The sequence below is a fragment of the Pristiophorus japonicus genome, chromosome 7 (genome assembly GCF_044704955.1).
Source record: "Pristiophorus japonicus isolate sPriJap1 chromosome 7, sPriJap1.hap1, whole genome shotgun sequence".
NCBI classification, from domain to species: domain Eukaryota; kingdom Metazoa; phylum Chordata; class Chondrichthyes; family Pristiophoridae; genus Pristiophorus; species Pristiophorus japonicus.
This window is the reverse complement of record NC_091983.1, coordinates 241,116,092-241,130,222: the sequence shown is the minus strand read 5'-3', so window position 1 is coordinate 241,130,222 and position 14,131 is coordinate 241,116,092. Positions and strand designations below refer to the sequence as shown.

General features: G+C 49.0%; 1 protein-coding gene and 1 pseudogene across 1 annotated transcript; both read left to right on the top strand.

Moving 5' to 3' along the window:
• LOC139266711 (scavenger receptor cysteine-rich domain-containing protein DMBT1-like) overlaps nt 1-14,131 on the top strand; it is a 285,380-nt pseudogene that overhangs the window by 174,057 nt on the left and 97,192 nt on the right.
• On the top strand, nt 339-1,196 carry LOC139267483 (probable G-protein coupled receptor 139; the record flags this gene model as incomplete). The annotated part of the gene is made up of 1 exon (XM_070885865.1): nt 339-1,196. A coding segment is annotated over one exon (858 nt), but the record flags the coding sequence as incomplete, so codon positions are not given.

The window sequence follows — 14,131 nt, the reverse complement described above, 5'->3', positions numbered from 1 at the left end:
GGGACACGAAGGCTTCCTGAGAGGTTCTTGACCCGTGTGTCCCTGTTACCTTGGGCAGTGTTGTTGTCTGCTGAACTAAAGGTAGATCTATCATTTAATGTCTCATTGATCAAACATCTGTTCATTTCATGTTGTCTTTATCCCCATTTCATTTATTGATTCCTTATTATTTTTGCAATAAACCCTGCATTCATTTCCTCAGGTACGAGAATTAGATTATATCATTTCATGTCACTAATGATTTGCAGATTGCAGACCGAATCCCATTAATCTTCTGCTCTTGCTCCCAGCCTGATGTTTAATTTAACTGGTTATTTCCTTTCCTCACAGTGAACTTAGTGACGATTGTGATCCTGTCCCGGGGAAAGTGCGGACTCTCCAAATGTGTCACTCGTTACCTGGTGGCCATGGCAACAGCGGATCTACTGGTCGTGATCCTGGATCTGATACTGAGGCACATTCCAATTCGTTATAGGGAACAGTTTATTTTCGTGTATTCCATCCCCCTGTGTAATATCCACGCCGTCCTGCTCTATGCAGCCACAGACTGTTCTGTCTGGTTCACCGTCACTTTCACCTTCGATCGATTTGTGGCCATTTGTTGCCAGAAGCTGAAAACTAAATATAGCACCGAGAGAACGGCGACTGTGGTTCTGGGAACAGTGACTGTGCTGAGCTGTTTAAAGAACATACCCTGGTATTTTATGTTCACAGGTTGGTATGTGCTAGGTAACAACCCCTGGTTTTGTGATGTGTATCACACTAATTATGCATCACTGGGCTGGGCAGTATTCGAACTACTTCATTATATTCTAACCCCGTGTGTCCCATTTATTCTGATCCTGCTGCTCAATGCTCTCACTGTCAGACACATTTTAATGGCCAGCAGAGCTCGCAGGAGACTCCGGGGTCACAGCAGTGGGGAGAGTCCCAGAGACCCCGAGATGGAGATTCGCAGGAAATCCATGATTTTATTGTTTGTTATCTCGGGGAATTTCATCCTGCTATGGGCAATGTATATGGTGGCTCTTATGCAAAACCGGATTGGTTGGATTTCACATCCTGTATATATACCTATGTCTGTAACTGAACTAGGATACATGCTGCAGCAGCTGAGTTGCTGCACAAACACTGGGATTTACGCCGTGACACAGACTAAGTTCCGGGAGCAGTGGAAGAATGTGCTGAAAGATCCCTTTGTTGTAATTGTAAAATGCATTAAACGATAAGAAGCAGCAGAGACTTTACAGCCTCAGAACTCAATGCCACCAGATAATGGGGGGGAAATCCCGGTTGGGGGCTTCCTTCGGACAAATGCCTCCGACCGGAGGATATTTTACGTAAACCTTCGATTCCCATCCGAGACCTTCATTCCATGTGTAGCGTTAGGGAAATGGCCTTCCCCATACGTACAGTAAAGCTGGAGTCACATGGGCCTGAAGCACCAATCACGCTGCAGTATTCTCAGTGATAATAATGGCAACTCGCTTTTTCAGAGTTCCCAATATTATCAATGTGAATAAACACCTCAATATTGAAAAGCAACAGAATAAATTAAAAAACACATTGCATATTTAAAATTAATTGAAATTAAAGTCAATTAAATATTTTGTTAAAAAAATGTTTTGGAATTTTTTTAACATGTTTCAATAAGGTTTAAAATAAATGATCCTTGGTGGAAAGGGTTTTTACTGTAAAAATATGTATTTCAGTTTATTTTTGATCTGTTTTAGAACTCTTACACTGGTAAAAGTAATATATCGACCTGCTTTTACCTGGTTTAAGAGTTTGAAGGACATTCTCTGGGCATGATTTGGGCAAATGACCCAATCTCACGCACACAAATGGTCTTCTCCCCGGGATGTGGAGAATCCATATGGAGAAATCTTTGACAGATCGGAAAAGCCGGTTTCCGGGGCATGTACACTTGGGCCTGACCCGGCGAAGCCGGAATTTAAGGCCCATTGTGTCCGAGTCACTCTCCCTCATGGTGAATATTATCACACTCACTCACACACTGTCTACACAGGGCACCCTGGGCGGGGAGTGACAATCTGTCAGGATCCTCTGCAAGGTCAGCAGTGACCTGCAAAAGGATGGCACGCCCTAAAGTACCACCTAAAGTAGCTGGTCTCCCGCCTGCACTAAGGTGGCGACATCCGTTGCCTAGACAATGGGGTAGTGTTCCTCAGGACCCCTCCCTGCCTCACATATGGATGTTCTTACTCGCGCTCGGCACAGCATATACAGCTCTGGTACCCAGCACAAAGCTGGCGGCAGGATCTATTCCCATTGGCTGGTTGATGTCACTGACCTTCCCAGAAGTGAGGCCAGGTGAGTTACAGCGAGAGTCCAGGGCAGCAGCAGATAGAGGTTTGTTCACCAAAGCAGTGAGTGAGTGGCTAGGGGGAGCCACTCGGCCCGGCCCTGCACCAATCCCCACAACCCAGCATGGTAAGGAGGAGGTCCAACACCAGGTACGATGGCCGCTCCTGTCGGCCAGGCTTTCCATCAGTGCCTGAATCTGACTGCAAGAGACCTACGTCTGTCTTCACTAATCGTTTTCTCTTCACATATCTATGGAAGCTTTTGCAGTAAATAGCAGCACGATTAGTCCATTGAGCCCCTCGAGCCTACTCTGCCATGCAAGATCGTGGCAGATGGAGGCTTGTAATAAATGCACCGAAAGAATCCTGGGCGATTTTAACCTACATATTGATTGGACAAAGCAAATTGGCCAGCGTAGCCCCGAGGAAGAGTTCATAGAGTGTATCCTGGATGGTTTCCTTGAACAGCATATTACGGATCCAACCAGCGAGCAGGCTATCTTAGATCTGGTGCAGTGAAATGAATGACCATAACATGGTTCAATTTGAAATTCTGTTGGGCGGTGAGTAAGTTAGTTCTCAAACCAGTGACCTAAGCTTAAATTATTGAGAAAACAAAGGTATGGGGGCAGAGTTGGCTAAAGTGGACTGGGAAAATAGATTAAAGTACGGGACGGTTGATGATCAGTGGCAGACATTTAAGGAGATATTTCTTAACTCGCAACTAAAATATATCCCAATGAGATGGAAAGACTGTAAGAGAAGGGACAACCATCCGTGCCTAACTGAGGAAATAAGGGATGGCATCACATTGAAAACAAGGGCCTGCAATGGGCCAAGATCAGTGGGAGACCAGAGGATTGGGAAACTTTTAAAAGCCAGCAAAGAACAAATACAAAATTGACAAAGAGAGGGAAGATAGAGTATGAAAGTAAACAAGCACGAAATATAAAAACACAGTAAGAGTTTCTACAGGTACATAACAAGGAAAAGAGTGGCTAAAGTAAATGTTCCTCCCCTGGAGGATGAGACTGGGGAATGGTAGAAACGTTCAACAAATATATTGTATCCGTCTTCACGGTAGAAGCCACTGAAACATCCCAATAGTGGATAAGCAAGGGGCTTTCGGGAGGTTGGAACTTCATACAATCACTATCGCTAATTAAGTAGTGCTCAGTAAAATAATGGGACTAAAGGCGTACAAGTCCCCTGTGTCATGTATTTAACCATCTTGTAATGATTTGGTCATGTAACTGTAACTCATGCACACTGTACCTGTACCCTAGAAATGCACACCCTGACCACAGGGGGTCAACTTGCGGGAGACACTCCTCACCTGGGTTTCCAGGTATAAAAGGGCAGGTCCCACCCAGGGTCAGTACTCCTTGGTCCTGGCAATAAAGGTGAAGGTCACAGAGTGACCGTGTCTGATATATCCATGCCTCGTGTGAGTTTGTAGTAAGGTGCAGGGACACTACATTTGGCGACGAGAAACGGGAATCACCGAACCACGAGGATGGCCACCGGTGGCACAGAGGAACGTTACTGTGTGGGTGAGGACTGGGATGACTTTGTGGAAAGACTCCAGCAGAGCTTTGTCACAAAGGACTGGCTGGAAGAGACAGCGGCTGACAAGCGGAGGGCGCATCTACTGACCAGCTGTGGTCCACAGACGTATGCGCTGATGAAAGACCTGCTCGCACCCCAAAAGCCGGCGGACAAGTCCTTTGAAGAGCTCAGCCAACTGATCAGTGAGCATCTCAAGCCGGCAAGTAGTGTACACATGGTCCGGCACCGGTTCTACTCTCACCGGCACCGGGAGGGACAAAACATCTCGGACTTCGTGGCAGAACTGCAGTGCTTGGCCAGTTTCTGTAAGTTCTCTGATGCCTGCAGGGCGAGATATTAAGGGACTTTTGCCATCGAGGGCATTAATCATGCCGGCATTTTCAGGAAGCTCATAGAGACCAAGGACTTGACTTTAGAAGGGGCGGCGTTGAAAGCTCAGACCTTTATGGCAGGGGAAGAGGAGAGCAAGCTAATTTACGCACGCAGCACTGGTCCCAACGTGGTGATGGACCAGGGAGTTAACATGGTGAAAACTGCTTGGGACCCCGCAGGCAGGCAAGGGCATTTCGAAACCGTCCAGGCAGCAACAGGCTCTAGGGTGGGCCTGCAACAAGGACAATGGAGAGGGGATCGTCAATTCATGCCATCTCGAGGAACAATGTGTCCCGCGATGGGACCATTAACACCCACCATCAGAGTGCTTAGAAACAGCCAAATGGGCAATCAGAGGGGAATGCTGGATAATAGTCCCTTTGTTAACCGCAATCTCAATCTCAGCTCATGATGGAGATGTGGGGGGTAGACACATTGCGAGAAGCTGCAGGTTCCAGCAATATACCTGTAGGATTTGTAATGTCAGTGGACACTTGGCCAGGATGTGCAAAAAGGCAGTAGCGAGGCTAATCTGCGAGACAGAGGAACCAGACGAGGGGTCTGCAGTGCAGGATGATGCCTGGGGTAAAGCCATGGATGCTGAAGTTCAGCGGGTTCACGTGGCTGACGTCCACAGCTCATACACTAAAACACCACCCATGATGATGAAAGTCTTACTGAATGGCATCCCGGTGCACATGGAGCTGGATACGGGAGCTAGCCAGTCACTCATGAGCGGCCAACAATTTGAGAGACTATGGCCACACAGAGCTAGCAGGCCCAAACTAGAACACATTGAGACGCAGCTACGGACTTACACCAAAGAGATCATCCAAGTGCTGGGCAGTGCAAACTTGGTGGTAACATATAATGGATCACAGAACCAGCTGCCACTCTGGGTCGTTCTGGGAAATGGCCCCGTGCTTTTGGGGAGGAGTTGGCTAGCTGAGATGAAATGGAAATGGGGGGATGTGCACGTCATTTCATCCGTGGAGCGAAGTTCATGCTCACAGGTCCTGCAAAAATTCGGGTCACTGTTTCAACCCAGTGTCAGAACGTTCAAAGACACTAAAGTAGTGATACACATCACTCCAGACGCCAGACCAGTGCACCACAAGGCCAGAGCGGTGCCGTACGTGATGTGTGACAAATATTGATTGTGAATTGGACAGGCTGCTCAGAGAGGGCATAATTTCGGCCGTTGAATTCAGCGACTGGGCCAGTCCCATCGTTCCTGTGTTTAAAGCAGATGGCTCGGTCAGGATTTGTGGCGACTGCAAAGCCACCATCAACCGAGTGTCGCTGCAAGACCAATACCCGCTCCCGAGAGCGGAGGACCTTTTTGCCACACTGGCAGGTGGTAAGCTGTTCACGAAGCTGGACCTCACTTTGGCCGACATGACTCAGGAACTGACTGAAGAATCCAAGCTTCTGACCATCACGACACACAAGGGATTATTTATCTACAACAGGTGTCCGTTTGGCATTCGTTCGGCAGCAGCTATCTTTCAGAGAAACATGGAAAGTTTGCTCAAGTCCATCCCTGGAACGATCGTGTTCCAAGACGACATTCCCATAACGGGTCGAGACACCGAGGAACACCTCCACAACCTGGAGGAGGTGCTACGCCGATTGGATCGGGTAGGCTTGCGGCTGAAAAAGGCCAAGTGTGTGTTTTTGACCCCAGAGGTCGGGTTTTTGGGCAGGAGGGTTGCTGTACACGGGATCCGGCCCACTGAATCAAAAACTGAGGTGATTCACCGGGCGCCCAGGCCTGGAAACACGTCGGAGTTGTGATCATTCCTGGGACTTTTGAACTATTTCGGGAACTTTCTGCCGAACTTAAGCATGTTGTTGGAGCCGTTACACATGTTCCTGCGTAAAGGTTGTGAATGGTTTTGGGGGGACTGTCAAGAACGGGCTTTCAATAAGGCGAGGAACCTGCTCTGTTCCAACAAACTGTTGACTTTGTATGACGCCTGTTAAAAAACTGGTTTTAACGTGCGATGCGTCATCCTACGGGGTTGGGTGTGTGTTGCAGGGTAACGATGACGGCCGACTCCAACCGGTGGCTTACACCTCCAGGTCGCTCTCCCAGGCAGAGCGTGGATACGGCGCAGTCGAGAAGGAGGCACTCGCGTGTGTGTACGGTGTGAAAAAGATGCACCAGTACCTCTTCGGTAGACGGTTCGAGCTAGAGACGGACCACAAGCCGTTAACATCCCTGTTGTCAGACAGCAAGGCTGTCAATGCTAATGCATCAGCTCACATACAGCGCTGGGCCCTCACACTGGCTGCGTCTGACTACACCATACGGCACCGGCCAGGCACCGAAAATTGCGCTGACTCACTCAGCGGGCTCCCACTGGCCACCACCGAGGGGGCGTCGGAGCAGAGCGCTGAGATGGTCATGGTCATTGAGGCTTTTGACACTGCGGGCTCCCCCATCATAGCCCGCCAGATCAAACTCTGGACCAACAGGGACCCCCTCCTATCCTTGATAAAGAAATGTGTCCTGACTGGGGACTGGGCGCCCGCACACAGGGCATGCCCCGAGGAGGTCAGACCGTTTCAGAGACGGATGGATGAACTCTCCATCCAAGCCGACTGCCTGCTATGGGGCAGCCGGGTAGTCATGCCCCAGAAAGGAAGGGAAGCGTTCATCAGGGAACTCCACAGCGAGCACCCAGGCATCGTGTTAATGAAGGCCATTGCCCGGTCACATGTATGGTGGCCGGGGATTGACTCAGACCTGGAACACTGGGTTCACAGATGCACGACGTGTGCTCAGCTGGGCAATGCCCCCAGGAAGGTTCCACTCAGCCCGTGGCCCTGGCCCACGAGCCCATGGTCACGTATTCACATAGACTATGTGGGCCCGTTCATGGTGAAAATGTTCCTGAGCGTTGTCGATGCGTACTCGAAGTGGATCGAGTGCATCATATTAGATTCGTGCATGACATCCATCACCGTGGAGAGTCTGCGTATGCTTTTCGCGACCCACGGCTTGCTGGATATCCTGGTCAGCGACAATGGCCCGTGTTTTACCAGCCATGAGTTCCAGGAGTTTAAGTTGGGCAATGGTATCAAGCACGTCCGGACAGCTCTGTTCAAGCCGGCCTCCAATGGCCAGGCGGAACGGGTGGTCCAAGTCATAAAGCAGGGCATGCTACGTATCCAAGGTCCCACCCTTCAGTACCACCTATCGCGCCTCCTGCTAGCCTACAGGTCCCGGCCGCACTCGCTCACGGGAGTCCCACCAGCGGAACTCCTCATGAAATGCACGCTCAAGACGCAGCTGTCCCTCATTCACCCAGCCCTGGCAGACATTGTTGAGGGCAAGCACCAGTCCCAAACCGAGCTCCATGATCGAGGCTCAAGGGGGAGGTGTATAGAAATAGATGACCCGGTATTTGTTCTTAACCATGCTTTGGGACCCAAGTGGCTTGAGGGCAGCGTAATTGGCAAAGAAGGAAACAGGGTCATGGTGGTCAGACTAAACAATGGGCAGCTATGCCGCAAACACTTGGACCAAGTAAAGACAAGGTTCAGTGCAGACACGGAGGAACCTGAAGAAGGGCATGATGAGATAGCACCCACACCACTGCCAGCGTACGAGCAACAAAGACAGCCCTCAGCATGCACAGTCCCTGTGGCCAGCCCGGACAGGCCGGAATCACCTCAAGTGACAGAGACACGTGCTGAGGCTCAGCCACCAGAGTCACAACTGCAGTGCTCCACGAGAGAGCGCAGACCACCCGATAGACTTAACCACTGAAACTAAAAGACTAAAGGGGGGAGGTGATGTCATGTATTTCACCATCTTGCAATGACTATAAGTATGTAACTGTAACTCATGCACACTGTACCTGTACCCTAGAAATGCACACCCTGACCACAGGGGGGTGAACTTGCGGGAGACACTCCTCACCTTGGTTTCCAGGTATAAAACAGGAGGTCCCACCCAGGGTCAGCACTCCTTGGTCCTAGCAATAAAGGTGAAGGTCACAGAGTGACCGTGTCTGATATATCCATGCCATGTGTGAGTTTGTAGTAAGGTGCAGAGACACTCCACCCTGGACCTGACGCCTACATCTTCGGAGAAGTAGCGGCAGCAATAGTGGATGCTTTGGTTGTAATCGACCAAAATTCCCTGGATTCTGAGGCGGTCGCAGTGGATTGCAAAACCGCAAATGTAACGCCCCTATTTAAAAAAGGATGCAGAACAAAAGCATTAATCATACTCCCTATATTCAAATCTAAATTGTTGATATATACCGCAAAAAGCAAGGGACCCAGTACTGAGCCCTGCAGAACCCCACTGGAAACATCCTTCCAGTCACAAAAACATCCATCAACCATTACCCTTTGCTTCCTACCTCCAAGCCAATTTTGGAGCCAACTTGCAATTATACATTCACCTGACTCCGACCGCAAGGGACCTACGTTTGTCTTCACTAATCTTTTTCTCTTCACATATCTATAGAAGCTTTTGCAGTCAGATTTTATGTTCCCGGCAAGCCTCTTCTCGTACTCTATTTTCATCCCTCTTAATTAAACCCTTTGTCCTCCTCTGCTGAATCCTAAATCTCTCCCAGTCCTCAGGTTTGCTGCTTTTTCTGGCCAATTTCTATGCCTCTTCCTTAGATTTAACACTATCCTTAATTTCCCTTGTTAGCCACGGTTGAGCCACCTTCCCCGTTTTATTTTTACTCCAGACAGTGTTGTACAATTGCAGAAGTTCATCCATGTGACCTTTAAATGTTTGCTATTGTCTATCCACTGTCAATCCTTTAAGTATCATTTGCCAGTCTATTCTCGCCAATTCACGCCTCAAACCATCGAAGTTACCTTTCCTTAAGTTCAGCACCCTAGTTTCTGAATTAACTGTGTCACTCTCCATCCTAATAAAGAATTCTACCATATTATGGTCACTATTCCCCAAGGGGCCTCCTACAACAAGACTGCTAATTAGTCCTTTTCATTACACATCACCCAGTCTAGGATGGCCAGCTCCTTGGTTGGTTCCTCGACATATTGGTCTAGAAAGTCATCCCTAATACACTCCAGGAAATCCTCCTCCACCGCATTGCTACCAGTTTGGTTTGCCCAATCAATATGTAGATTAAAGTCGCCCATGATAACTGCTGTACCTTTATTGCACGCATCACTAATTTCTTGCTTGATGCTGTCCCCAACCTCACTACGACTGTTTGGTGGTCTGTACACAACTCCCACTAGCGTTTTCTGCCCCTTGGTATTCCGCAGCTCCACCCATACCGATTCCACATCATCCAGGCTAATGTCCCTCCTTACTATTGCATTAATTTCCTCTTTAACCAGCAATTCCACCCCACCTCCTTTTCCTTTCTGTCTATCCTTCCCAAAATGTTAAATACCCCTGGATGTTGAGTTCCCAGCCTTGGTCACCCTGGAGCCATGTCTCGGTGATGCCAATGACATCATACCCGTTAACTGCTATCTGCGTAGTTAATTCATCCACTTTATTCCGAATACTCTTTGCATTGAGGCACAGAGCCTTCAGGCTTGTCTTTGTAACACACTTTGTCCTTTTCGAGTTTTGCAGCAATGTGGCCCTTTTTGCTTTTTGCCTTGGGTTTCTCTGCCCTCCACTTTTACTTTTCTTCTTTTTATCATTTGCTTCTTGCCCCATTCTACTTCCCTCTCTCTTCCTGCATAGGTTCCCATCCCCCTGCCATATTAGTTTAACTCCTCCCCAACAGCACGAGCAAACACTCCCCCGAGGACATTGGTTCCGGTCCTGCCCAGGTGCAGACCGTCCGGTTTGTACTGGTCCCACCTCCCCCAGAACCAGTTCCAATGCCCCAGGAATTTGAATCCCTCCCTGCTGCACCACTGCTCAAGCCACGTATTCATCTGAGCTATCCTGCGGTTCCTACTCTGACTATCACGTGGCACTGGTAGCAATCCTGAGATTACCACCTTTGAGGTCCTACTTTTTAATTTAACTCCTGGCTCCCTACATTCAGCTTGTAGTACCTCATCCCGTTTTTTACCTCTGTTGTTGGTACCTATATGTACCACGACAACTGGCTGTTCACACTCCCCCTCCAGTATGCCCTACAGCTACTCCGAGACATCCTTGACCCTTGCACCAGGGAGGCAACATACCATCCTCGAGTCTCGGTTGCGACCGCAGAAACACCTTTCTATCCCCTTTGATGCATTTTGTGAATGCTAATAAGGAAAGGGTATGTATACACATTAAGCGGTAGGCCACTTAATAGTGTAGATGAACAAAGGGACCTTGGAGTGCTTGTCCACAGATCCCTGAAAGTATCAGGCCAGGTGGATAAGGTGGTTAAGAAGGCATATGGAATGCTTGCCTTTATTGGCTGAGGTATAGAATATAAGAGCAGGGAGGTTATGCTTAAATTGTATAAGACTCTGGTTCGGCCACAGCTGGAGTACTGCGTGCAGTTCTGGTTGCCATATTGCAGGAAGGATTTGATTGTACCTGAGAGGGTGCAGAGGAGATTTACTAGGATGCTACCTGGAATGGAGATTCTTAGTTATGAGGACAGATTGGATAGGCTGGGTTTGTTCTCATTGGAACGGAGGAGGTTGAGAGGAGACCTCATTGATGTCTACAAAATATTGAGGGGCCTGGACATAGTGGATAGTAAGGGTCTATTTCCATTGGTGGAGGGGTCTATTACGAGGGGGCATAGTTTTAAGGTGGTTGGTGGAAGGTTTAGAGGGGATTTGAGGGGGGCTTCTTTCCGCAGAGGGTTGTGGGGATCTGGAACTCGCTGCCTGGAAGAGTGGTTGATGCAGAAACCCTCACCACTTTTAAGAGATGTTTGGATGGGCACTTAAAGTGCAGTAACCTGCAGGGTTACAGACCCAGAGCTGGTAATTGGGATTAGACTGGATGACCTTTTGTTGGACGGTGCAGATATAATGGTAAGTACTGCAGGGAATAGAATACGGCCAGGGTGATCTCCTGGACTAGTGTCGATCGCCTGGATGGGTCGGAGAGGAATTTTCCCAGATTTTTTCTCCCTAAGTTGGCCTGGGTTTTTATCTGGTTTTTGCCTCTCCCAGGAGATCACATGACTCTGGTTAGGGTGGAGTGTAGAATGTTTCAGTATAAGGGATGTCACAGTTGTGTGAGGCGGACTGGTTGGGCTGGGTGCTCTTTGCCTTTCCGTCATTGTTCATAGGTTTATATGTAACCTTCAGGGCTGCTGACCGAGGGCCATGTGGCTCTTTGTCAGCCGGTGAGGACATGATGGGATGGAATGGCCTCCTTCTGTGCTGTAAATTTCTATGTTTCTATGTTGCTATGGAATTTAGGGTGAGAAGGGTGGACCCTGCAAGGGAACAGACACTCTGGCTCCCAGGACAAATTGATCAAAGTGAGTGTTACCCATGGGAGCCAGCGCCAGATCCAGTCAATAAAGCGAACCATCTTGCCAGCTTCTGACTGGGGATTGTCGTTGGACTCAGGTATTGACTGGGTGAAGTCTCTGAGCCACACACCAGGCAGGTCCCAGAGACAATCCCCAGTCTGCACATACAAATGTACACAAAGACTGTCAGTAGATAAAGTCTGTCAGACAGAATAACCTGGCATGCTCCTGTCCCACCTCCCAGTAACACTATCTCTCGGAACATACAAAGAAACGTGGCCAATTCAGGAAAAGCCTCCGGGCAATTGCTCTCCAACTGCCTGAGGCTCCAGGGAGAGCACTGTTGCTCCGGTAACATCACAATCTAAAGTGTCCACTCACTCCCTGTAACTGGCAATGTCCTCTCAGAAACGTTTCAACTTCCCCTTTTAAAGGTCTGGAGTGAGCCCACATTCACCATATGAGCTCACACTCACTCTGAGTTCATGACCTTCCTGTCCTCCCTCAATCACTCCCTCCATGTAAATTCCTCAACCCATATTCACAGACACCTCCTTGGCCTTGCAATCTCTCGTTGCCTTGTTACTCCAACAGTGTCAATTACAGATGGGACAATCTGTGACCATTTCCTTGTATCGCTCTAGACCCACATGCCCCTTTCCCCAAGACAAACCTACTCCTTTCTGTATCTGCCCCTGGAATAAAACTCTCCCCAAACTCTCTTACAACTGCACTTATCAACTCAAAACGGTCCAACCTTTCGCCCTCTTTTAACAATGGCATTTCTGCAGTCACCGATCTGCTCAACCAGACTCTCACCACCACCTTTCATTCCCTAGTCCCTATTAAAAATAATACGCTCTCCAATGCTTGCTGTTACCCCTGGTACAACCCTCATCCCACTGCCCCGCTCTCTCCCCATAGCCCTGTATCAATCCCAAACTAAACCCACTGCCCCGCTCTCTCCCCATAGCCCTGTATCAATCCCAAACTAAACCCACTGCCCCGCTCTATACCCATAGCCCTGTATCAATCCCAACCTAAACCCACTGTCCCACACTCTCCCCATAGCCCTGTATCAATCCCAAACTAATCCCACTGCCCCACTCTCTCCCCATAGCCCTGTATCAATCCCAAACTAATCCCACTGCCCCGCTCTCTCCACATAGCCCTGTATCAATCCCAAACTAATCCCACTGCCCCACTCTCTCCCCATAGCCCTGTATCAATCTCAAACTAATCCCACTGCCCCGCTCTCACCCCATCGCCCTGTATCAAACCCAAACTATTCCCATTGCTCCGCTCTCTCCCCATAGCCCTGTATCAATCCCCAACGAATCGCACTGCCCCACTCTCTCCCCATAACTCTGTATCAATCCCCAAACTAATCCCACTGCCCTGCTCTCTCCCCTTAGCCTTGTATCAATCCCAAACTATTCCCACTGCCCCACTCTCTCCCCAAAGCCCTGTATCAATCCCAAACTAATCCCACTGCCCTGCTCTCTCCCCATAGCCCTGTATCAATCCCAAACTAATCCCACTGCCCCACCCTCTCTCCATAGCCCTGTATCAATCCCCAACGAATCGCACTGCCCCACTCTCTCCCCATAACTCTGTATCAATCCCCAAACTAATCCCACTGCCCCACTCTCTGCCCATAGCCCTGTATCAATCCCAAACTAATCCCACTGCCCCACTCTCTACCCATAGCCCTGTATCAATCCCAAACTAATCCCACTGCCCCGCTCTCTCCCCATAGCCCTGTATCAATCCCAAAATAATCCCACTGCCCTGCTCTCTCCCCATAGCCCTGTATCAATCCCAAACTAATCCCACTGCCCTGCTCTCTCCCCATAGCCCTGTATCAATCCCAAACTAATCCCACTGCCCCACCCTCTCCCCATAGCCCTGTATCAATCCCAAACTAATCCCACTGCCCTGCTCTTTCCCCATAGCCCTGTATCAATCCCAAAATAATCCCACTGCCCCACTCTCTCCCCATAGCCCTGTATCAATCCCAAACTAATCCCACTGCCCCGCTCTCTCCCCATAGCCCTCTGTCGTTTCACAGATACTCTCAGAGTGAGATGGGTCTTCGAGACACCAGTCAGTGTACAGATGCACTATTTTGTAGATAAATGTGAGGTTATCCACTTTGTTTGCAAAAACAGGAAGGCAGAATATTATCTCAAGTTGACAGATTAGTAAAAGTGGAGGTGCAACGAGACCTGGGTGTCATAGTACATCAGTCATTGAAAGTTGGCATGCAGGTACAGCAGGATGTGAAGAAGGCTTATTGGCATATTGGCCTTCATAGCGAGAGGATTTGAATACAGGATCAGGGCGGTCATACTGCAGTTGTACAGAACCTTGGTGAGGCCTCACCTTGAATACTGTGTACAGCTTTGCTCTCCCAATCTGAGGAAGGACATGCTTGCTATTAGAAACATCGAAACATAGAAAATA